The sequence below is a fragment of the Ursus maritimus genome, unplaced genomic scaffold, assembly GCF_017311325.1.
Source record: "Ursus maritimus isolate PB19 unplaced genomic scaffold, ASM1731132v1 scaffold_24, whole genome shotgun sequence".
Classification (NCBI taxonomy): Eukaryota; Metazoa; Chordata; class Mammalia; order Carnivora; family Ursidae; genus Ursus; species Ursus maritimus.
In genome coordinates, this window is record NW_024424897.1 from 25,319,227 (window position 1) to 25,328,331 (window position 9,105).

Below are 9,105 nucleotides of genomic sequence, written 5' to 3' on the forward strand. Positions count from 1 at the left end.
TGCTTTGAACTGAGCCCAGGGCTGGCAGGGCTGTGTGGAGGAAAGTCCAAATGGGGGAGGGCAGGATGGGCATCTTCTGACTCCTGCTGAGACCCAGGGTAGAGCTGAGAGGTCGTGGTGGTATTGGTGGGGGTTCACAGGTGCTGTGGAGGCTCTGTGGGTCGAGCCTGTGTGTGTCTGTGTGTGCGTGTACCTGTACCAGAGAAACAGCTGTGGCAGGGGGATTCTGGTTTGGGTTTCTGGTAGGGCCCTGGGAGAACCTTTTTCTGTCTTGAACCTGGGTTTGCTTTCCCCAGATGGCCTAGTCCTGAAGCTGGGTGGGGAGGGCAGCGGGTGGACCCTGTTTCCCCCTCAGCTGGGGTATCAGGGGTCTGCCCCACACCCAAGGCCTCAGGTTTGGGGCGCTTAGGCCAGACTTGCCTTCAGGGAGCTTACATTCTGGCCAAGATGGGACTGAATAAAGCAATCAGATGAATTAATTACAAAACCAGTAACCCTGACAGTAAGTATGGGATTCGTCTTCTAGAGACCTAGGTGTTTGTCCCAGCTCTGCTGCCTGTACACCATGCCACTGTGGGCAGGCCACGACCCTCCCTGACCTCAGTGCTCTGGTGTGTACCACAGGGGTGACAGTGGCTAGGTCTCTTTGAGAGGCAGGCCCCCCCTTCCTGCCCCATTCTCCTCTCTAGGCTTCTGGCCCAGCTCAAGTATTCCCTCTGAGCTACCCTTTCTCACCCTGCAGCTTCACCTTCCCTTCAGATCTCTGGCCGTCACCTCCACTGGGAAGTCCCCCCGATTTTCCTAGCTTGGGTGCTCCTGGGCATGCCCATGCTCGACTGAATCGTCTTTGCCCCTGCAGCTGGATGTGTGTGGGCCAGGACTTGTGCTCTGTGCCTGGCACGGGGTCGGGCTCAGAGAAGGGCCCAGGGACTAGGCGTTGGATGAATTAAGGTGCGCAAACTAACGCCATGAGAAAGGAAGAGAATGGGGTCCGAGGAGCTGGAAAGGACACGTCCTAAGCTAGATCCCGGCAGAAATGGGAGCCGTAGCCAAGCAGGAGCAGGGCGGGCTGGCATTCCTGGGGGTGACTTTCGTGTGTCTCGCTAAGGGCAAGAGCTGGCAGGTGGGGGAGGGTGTCTGCTGGGGTAGGTCATGGCTCATGCCAGCTCTGTGACTCTCACTTCCCCGTCTGTGACCGGAGGTAATAACGATCTCGTCTTTGTAGTGCGACTGTGATGAGCAAATTTGTTAGCACCACGACGCTAGAAGTGCCTGCCGAATTCTATGTAAAATAATAGAAAAATAAAAATAAGTGCCTGCCAGAGGCTGCTCTGGTCAGCGGACCCTGGCCAGGCCTTCAGTCCGTGCTGCGGGACCGTGAGGCGGGCCACCGTCCTGAGTTCCGCTCCCTCTTCCCTCAGACCATGTGGAACTCCAGGACGCAGCCGCCTCCGTTGAGAGCACGGGCGGCCCATCTCTGAGACTCGACTCGAGACGGTGGCCCCCTCGGCCCCACCTCCAGCTGGGGCGGCCGCCCATCGCCAAGTCCCCAGCCATGACGACGTCGGCGCTGCGGCGTCAGGTCAAGAACATCGTGCACAACTACTCGGAGGCAGAGGTCAAAGTGCGCGAGGCCACCAGCAACGACCCGTGGGGCCCGCCCAGCTCGCTCATGTCGGAGATCGCCGACCTGACCTTCAACACAGTGGCCTTCGCCGAGGTCATGGGCATGCTGTGGCGGCGGCTCAACGACAGCGGCAAGAACTGGCGGCACGTGTACAAGGCGCTGACGCTGCTGGACTACCTGCTCAAGACGGGCTCCGAGCGGGTGGCCCACCAGTGCCGCGAGAACCTCTACACCATCCAGACGCTCAAGGACTTCCAGTACATCGACCGTGACGGCAAGGACCAGGGCGTCAACGTGCGCGAGAAGGTCAAGCAGGTGATGGCCTTGCTCAAGGACGAGGAGCGCCTCCGGCAGGAGCGGACCCACGCCCTCAAGACCAAGGAACGCATGGCGCTGGAGGGCGCGGGCATCGGCAGCGGGCAGCTGGGCCTCGGCCGCTCTCGCGGGTCCCCGTCCTCCTACAACTGTGAGTGAGCCCCGGGGGCGGGGGGTGCGGCCCGAGTTCCGAGGGATGTCACGAGCACTCAGGGAGATGAGGAAGGGAGCACTGGAAGACAGATGCCTGGCGCCGCAGGGCCCTGCCAGTGAGCGCAGAGCGCGGCGGGATGCTGCCCGCTGGTCAGGGAGCCGCTGCCGGACTCTGCGGTCAGTCCGGGAGCAGGCTGCGTTCTGCGCCTTTCCAGCTGAGTGATCTAGACGGCCGCCTCTCTGAATCTCTGCTTCCTCACCTGTGAAGTAGGGGGAATCTTATCTACTCCAGTTGTTGGATGTGAGAATTAGGTGAGACCAGCCCCAGGAACGCCCTTGGGCCTGTGCCCAGCCACGTGGCACAGAGCACTCCATCAGTGGCGTTCCTCGTGACCCCCTGCTCGAGGACACTGTCCTTGAAAACGGGGGTGGCTGCAGAGCTCTTCTCGACTCTCCTCCCTGCCCCACTGTGGGCTTCCTGGGTCTGAGGGGTCCTCAGGAGGGCCCTCCTTTCGTAAAGCCCTTGAAGGCATGCCGGTTTGACTGACTGGAACCTCGAACCCTCCCCCCTCACCGGACCCCAGGCGGGATGGGACCCCACTGGAAGAGTGCAGGACCTGGACGAGGGGACCTGGCTTTGAGTCTTCCCTCAGGACCCCAGCCAGGCAACCCTGTAAAGGAGAGATTGGAATCTCTGATGGGGGTGGAATGGGAAATCTTACACAAAGTGCCAGGCACGCTGCCTGGTCCCCTGGAGCCCTCAATGGCCAGTTGTTTCCCTCCTCCTCAGTTTCCCTCTCTGAGCCTTAGCTTCCTGCTGGGGAGGGGGAGGGGAGAGGCGCGGGCTCCTCTGTGGTTACAGAAGCCACGAGAGCCGGTGATAGCTGGTGGTGGTCATTGCAGCCTCCTCCTCATCCCCCCGCTACACCTCCGACTTGGAGCAGGCCCGGCCCCAGACGTCAGGAGAAGAGGAGCTGCAGCTGCAGCTGGCCCTGGCCATGAGCCGTGAGGAGGCTGAGAAGGTGAGGCCCTGGGGTAGCCGGGGAAGCCCCACAGCTGGGCTGGGGGTGGCATGTGTGGGGGGGGACTAGAGGGAGGAAGGAAGGGTACCCAGATGCCCCACACCTTGACTCCTAGGCTCCTCTACTTTGGGCCCCAAGACCCCAGTATGGCTCCCAGGGACAGCACAGGGCCTGTCCTTGTCCCTGCGATTGTTCAGACAGGGACTGCCTACCTGCCTCCAGTCCCCTCTGGCTGGGGCTAGAACGGGCAGTGAGTAGCTGGTGGGTTGAGGGTAGTGTGTGTCTTCTGGGCCTGCTGTGGTCCCATGGAAGGGAAGCAGTGAGTGTGCTGAGAGACACAGAGATAGGCTGACCCCACAATCCCTGCCATCAGCTGTCCTTTTGGGAGGACAGGGATCCCCCCCCGCCAATATCATTCTCTCTGCCATCACCTCTGTGGATCCAGGTAGACTGGGCAGGAAGCAGCTGGTCCTCACATAGCAGGGCTTGGGGGCACTCAGGGAACTGAGAAGAAAAGGATCAATCTTTTGGATTTTGAAACTGGTTGCAGATCCCGGCAGGGGGAAGGCCACACCCACCTGGCTGCCTGGGGGCAGGCCGCTCACACCCACTCAGGGTGGGCACTTCTCCCTCCATCCCCTTCCCTCTGCCGGGCTATGTTGCCCTCCTAGCCGGGAGTGGGAGCACTGGGCCCTGCTCACCCCTCTCTTCCTCCCTCACAGCCGGTCCCCCCAGCCTCCCACAGGGATGAGGATCTGCAGCTGCAGCTGGCTCTGCGTCTGAGCCGGCAGGAGCATGAGAAGGTAGTGGGCCGAGCGTCCTGCACAGGTGCAGGCACTGGTGCAGGTGCAGGTGCAGGTGCTGGTGCAGGGACTGGTGCAGGTGCTGGTGTAGGAGCAGGTGCAGGTGCTGGTGTAGGAGCAGGTGCTGGTGCAGGTGCAGGGGTAGGAGCAGGTGCTGGTGCAGGTGCAGGAGCAGGGGCTGGTGTAGGAGTAGGTGCAGGTGCAGGGGCTGGTGCAGGTGCTGGTGCAGTGACAGGTGCAGGAGCAGGTGCAGGGGCTGGTGCAGGTGCTACACAGGCACTAACGAGGCTCCTCCCGCTTCACCCAGTGGTTCTGCTGTGCCTAACCTCTCTCTCACTGCACTCTTCTCACCTTCAGCTCCAGTCCCCTCAAGTCCAGCCTGGGAGGCTCATGCTATCCTCACTCCTCTTGCCTTCTGCAGGAGGTGAGGTCTTGGCGGGGAGATGACTCCCCTGTGGCCAATGGCACTGGGGCCATGGTCCGCCGTTGGCAAGACAAAGAGCCGGAGAGAGAAGAGAAGAAGGAGGAGGATGAGAAGCTGAAAACCAGCCAGGTAGGGAGGGGCTGCAGCGCATGGGCTGACCGAGCCTGCGACATGAACTGAGTTGATATTTGTAGAGTTTAGAACCATGCTTCATACTTAGTAAGTGCTGTTTAAGCATTTATTCAATGAAAATGAGAGTGGAGGGGTGCAGTAGCCCCTAGTCCCAGATTGCACAGGCTGATCACTGAGCTGACAGCGAAGGGGGATACAAAGAATCCTGATCTGAGGCTGCAGGATTCAGGTTCTGGATTGCTGCTACTCTGACTTGGGGCACATCACTGCTGGCCTCAGTTTCCCCCTTTTGTTGGACAGCTCCACCTCTGGCGGTGTAGGATTATGAGATGCTGTGGAAGCAGCTGGCAGGGCCAGACTCAGGCACATGGTACTGACAATATCTTGGGCTCATACACATACTTTCCAAGCATAGGGGAGTGGGTAGCTGCTGGGAACAAAGCCACCCTCCAAAGTGCCGCATGCTACCCTTAGGATGTCTCTATACCCTTTCTGCCCATGCTCACGGTGGCTACTTTCTGACTTAGGAGGGCAGACTTGTCATCAAATTTGTCTTTTACTACTGATGGGTTGCGGATCAGGACAACTGAGGAAGAGGTCAGGCAGGCCTGGGTTTAGCCCAGCTCTGCCTCTCCCCAGCTGTGTGACTTCATACAAAGCATCTCCCCTCTCTGGGCCTCAAGTGGCGCATCTGTAAAATGGGCACACCACTACCCGCACTACCTTCTGCACAGGGTTGTTATGAAAATCCGGCACTAAATGGATGAGGAAACATTTTATAAACTGCAAAACACTGTACAGAGGTGAGGGATCATTAGTAGATGTTTGTGAAATGAATAAAGGAGAGAATGAACAGGACTGAGGGAGACAGGCCAGGGACCGCCCTTTCTTTGGTCTCGCCCACTTCTGAGCCATGGCTGCCTCTCCCACTCCACAGTCCTCCATCCTGGACTTGGCAGACATCTTCGCACCCACCCCGGCCCTGCCCTCCACTCACTGCTCCGCTGACCCATGGGACATCCCAGGTGGGCACGCAGGGCTGCAAGAGGTTCCCAGGCTGGCCCCAGAAAGCCCCTTCCTTTCCAGCCGCTTGCTGGCACCCCCTCCCCATAGCTGAGGACCACTGGGCAAGTCACTCAGCCCTCTGAGCTTCAGCTTTCCTCTGGGACACGGGGTTGTAGTGAGGGATGGGAGAGCACGTCTGAAGAGCCCAGCTCAGAGATGTTCTCTCATTTCCCCTGGTCACCCTGGCTTTTCTGTCCCGGCCCCTCCCTGAGTGGGAGGGTGACCAGAGCTGCCCAGGCCTGGGAGTCCAGGCTCCTGGCATAACTTGCTCAGTATGGGCTCCAGCTTGCTGGGTGGATCCTGAGGCAGCATCCCAGCTGTGAAATGGGACCCTTGGCCTCCCAACTTGGTCTGGGTAACTGGGAAGGGCCCTGGACTGGGTGTAAAGGTGGGCCTGAGGTCATGTCTGTGCTCTTCCTGTTTTAGGTCTCAAGCCGAGCACAGAGCTCAGTGGCTCCTCCTGGGGGCCTTCTGCAGACCCCTGGTCTCCTGTTCCCTCAGGAAGTGCCCTGTCCAGAAGCCAGCCCTGGGACTTGCCCCCTATGCTCTCCTCCTCTGAGCCCTGGGGCCGGACCCCAGTGCTGCCCGCCAGACCCCCTTCCACAGACCTCTGGGCACAGAACTCCCCCCACCACAAACTCCCCGACACTGGGGCTGACCCTTGGGGGGCCTCTGTGGACACCTCCAGTGCACCTGGTAAGCAGAGGGCCAGAGGGTGTGGGTGAAGGGCTGGAGGACTTCTGGGTCCCCTCCCTCCAGTGCCAAGGGGCAGCACATTCTGTCCATGTTAAGAGGACTGCTTGCCTGAAAGGTGTCAGACCAGTGCCTGCCCTTTTTGCCAACCCACCTCCTCTCCCTCTTCCTCCTTGGCCAGCTCTAGGTGGTACCTCACCCTTTGACCCATTTGCCAAACCTCCAGTATCCACAGAGACCAAGGAGGGGCCAGAGTGTGCCCAGGTCCTGCCCTCTGGGAAGCCCAGCAGTCCTGTGGGTAAGCAGGAGGAGGCAGGGGATGATACAGCTCTGGGGAATGAGGGGCCCACCCAGAGGTGACCTCTGTCCTCTTCTTCCCACAGAATGACCATTCCCTCTCCCTACCAATGAGTTCTATCATCTCTGTTCCAGAACTGGACCTGTTTGGAGACCCCATCCCCAGTTTCAAGCAAAATGACACCAAGGAGCTAGATACCTTTGACCTAGGTGTACTGGGGGAAGCGCTAACCGAGCCCAGCAAGGAGGCCCGAGCACGCCGTACTCCAGAGTCTTTCCTGGGCCCTTCAGCCTCCTCTTTGGTCAACCTTGATTCATTAGTCAAGGCGCCCCAGGCCGCAAAGACCCGAAACCCCTTCCTGACAGGTAGGACACCCCTTGTCCCCACCGGGTCTCAACACTGGGGACTCCCTGCTCTCCCCATCACTCTTTTCAGAGCCCAGCCCCTGCCCTAAAAATCTTACTCTTCTTCCCTATTTCTGAGACTCCAGATCTTGACTCCCTCTCCCCCCCGCCCCATTTAGGGCTGTGTCCCCTGGCGCGCTCCAAGCTCCCCACCCACTCTCGTTCCGCAGGTCTCAGCGCTCCATCCCCCACCAACCCGTTCGGTGCGGGCGAGCAGGGCAGGCCGACCCTGAACCAGATGCGCACCGGGTCGCCGGCGCTGGGCTTGGCGGCCAGCGGGCCGGTCGGGGCGCCCTTGGGCTCCATGACCTACAGTGCCTCCCTGCCCCTCCCGCTCAGCAGCGTGCCGGCCGGCGTGACCCTCCCGGCCTCGGTCAGCGTCTTCCCGCAGGCGGGCGCCTTCACGCCGCCGCCCGCGAGCCTGCCGCAGCCGCTGCTGCCCACGTCGGGCTCCGCCGGGCCGCTCCAGCCGCCCCCGCAGGCCGGCACCAACCCCTTCCTCTGAGCGCGGCCCCGCCCCGCCCCGCCCCGCCGCCCGGCGCATGCGCGCGAGGGCCCGCCCCCGGGGCGGGGCGGGGCTGTCACCCCAGACCCGTCCCGGGAAGCCCGGAACGGCTGAGACTCCGCCCCGCGGCCCAGCCTCCGCAGCCCCTCGGGAGCTCCTGGAGCGGGACACTGAAGACTCCCCGGGGCCGAGACCACGCCCGCGCCCTAAAGGCTGGAACCCGCTTCCTCAGCTCCCACCACGCGGACGTTTTGCGAGGCGTGGCGGCTGGGTCAGGACCGCAGCGCGAATCTCCGGCTGCCGTGGAAACAAGTGCTCCGCAGTGTGGGGCACACAAATGCTCCCACTCTCCCTACAACCCCCACAGCCTGGCACCTTCGCTTCCAGATGCTCCCCAGGCTCTCACTCATTCTCTCATTTCATTCATTTACCACAGATCAGCACTGGGGATGATCTCACGGCAGGGAACAGCAGGCAGGTGTTCCCATTCGTTGCGCACTCGTTCTGTGCTAAGCACTTTAGACAGATTATTTAATTTAATCCTTACAACAACCCTCCGAGGTAGATCATACTATTCCCACTCGAGACTGGCTACATAATTTGTGGGGCCCAGTGCAAAATGAAGAGGCGAGGCCCTTGCTCCAAATTAAGAATTTCAAAATGGTGGCAGGAGAGCATTAAACCAAGCGCATAGCCCTTGGTGCTGCTCTCATTTTATAGGTGAGCAAACAGGCTCAGAGAGGTTAAGCGGCATGCTCAAAGTAACAGAGCTAGCATGGACTGGGGCTGGGATTCAGACTGGCTCCACAGCCCCGAGCTCCCAGGCTGGGCCCCAGGTTTCATTTGCAAATATTGACCTGCTGTGAACAAAGTGCTGGGCTCACCTGGGAGGGATCCAAGAATTGCTAAGCCCACAGCCTCCAAAGAGCTCAGAACTCAGTGGGGAGACAAGCCGGGTCCTGGAGCCCTTGTGCTCGTTTGTTTTACTGAGTCACGTTAAATCTGGCTCTACCCTCCCCCGCCTTCCTTCACCAGGGCAAGAAATTCTATCTCAGCCCTGCCCAGAGAGCCTGACTCCTCCTGGGGGACTTAGGTCGGGTCTGAGGACCCAAGGGGAGGGGCAGGGCATGGTACCTCACCCGAGGGCCACCATGGTGACCCCCATTCCTTTTCTCCTCAATGCTCTCCCACCACTAGACCACCGGACCCTGATTTGTCCTCAGGGGTCAGGGTCTGGCCCTGCTACCAGCCCTCACCCCCTATTGGGTCCCTGAGGGGAAACAGCCTTCTGTAGACCAGAAACACCAAAATGGGGGAGGATCTGATTCTGCTCTCTTTCTTAAGTGGAAGGGGGAACTGGGAAAGGGAACTGCTTTGGTGTTTTGTTTTGTTTTGGAGGGAGGGAGGGAGACCTACCATGGCTGTTACAGGCAGGATGGACAAGAGCCCTACTTCGGAGTCAGACCGACAGAGTTCAAAACTCTGCTCCAAGATTTGCACTTAATAATAATAATAATCACTTAGTAATAAGTGGTTATGCTCCCTGACCTTGAGTAAATTACTTAACCTCTCTATGACTCTGCCTCCATTTCCTTACTTGTCAAATGGGAACAGAGTTCCTTCCTCAGGAGGTTGCTCTGTGGCTCCTCCCAGCCAGTGTCCAC

At 59.9% G+C, this 9,105-nt stretch overlaps 1 protein-coding gene and 1 long non-coding RNA gene across 2 annotated transcripts; one reads left to right on the top strand and one right to left on the bottom strand.

Moving 5' to 3' along the window:
• The first annotated feature begins 1,553 nt into the window (after positions 1 to 1,553).
• LOC103660900 (epsin-3) lies at positions 1,554 to 7,441 on the top strand. The gene is made up of 9 exons (XM_040640831.1): positions 1,554 to 2,093; positions 2,999 to 3,117; positions 3,840 to 3,920; positions 4,342 to 4,473; positions 5,414 to 5,501; positions 5,968 to 6,237; positions 6,422 to 6,532; positions 6,667 to 6,897; positions 7,107 to 7,441. Exons 1-9 carry the CDS (start codon positions 1,556 to 1,558, stop codon positions 7,439 to 7,441), a joined length of 1,905 nt encoding a protein of 634 aa, XP_040496765.1. The 5' UTR covers positions 1,554 to 1,555.
• LOC121105021 lies at positions 2,129 to 6,014 on the bottom strand. Its single transcript, XR_005837448.1, has 3 exons — positions 4,272 to 6,014; positions 3,549 to 3,621; positions 2,129 to 2,355 (listed from the first exon to the last, which is right to left on the bottom strand). It is a non-coding gene; the product is annotated as an uncharacterized LOC121105021 (long non-coding RNA).
• Positions 7,442 to 9,105: the final 1,664 nt, after the last annotated feature.

Bases quoted from the DNA above. Each gene is read 5' to 3' on its own strand.
- LOC103660900 (XM_040640831.1), top strand. From the start codon at position 1,556: ATGACGACGTCGGCGCTGCGGCGTCAGGTCAAGAACATCGTGCACAAC. The intron at 4,474-5,413 runs GTAGGGAGGGGC...CCCACTCCACAG, and splicing joins AGAAGCTGAAAACCAGCCAG to TCCTCCATCCTGGACTTGGC. The intron at 5,502-5,967 runs GTGGGCACGCAG...TTCCTGTTTTAG, and splicing joins TGACCCATGGGACATCCCAG to GTCTCAAGCCGAGCACAGAG.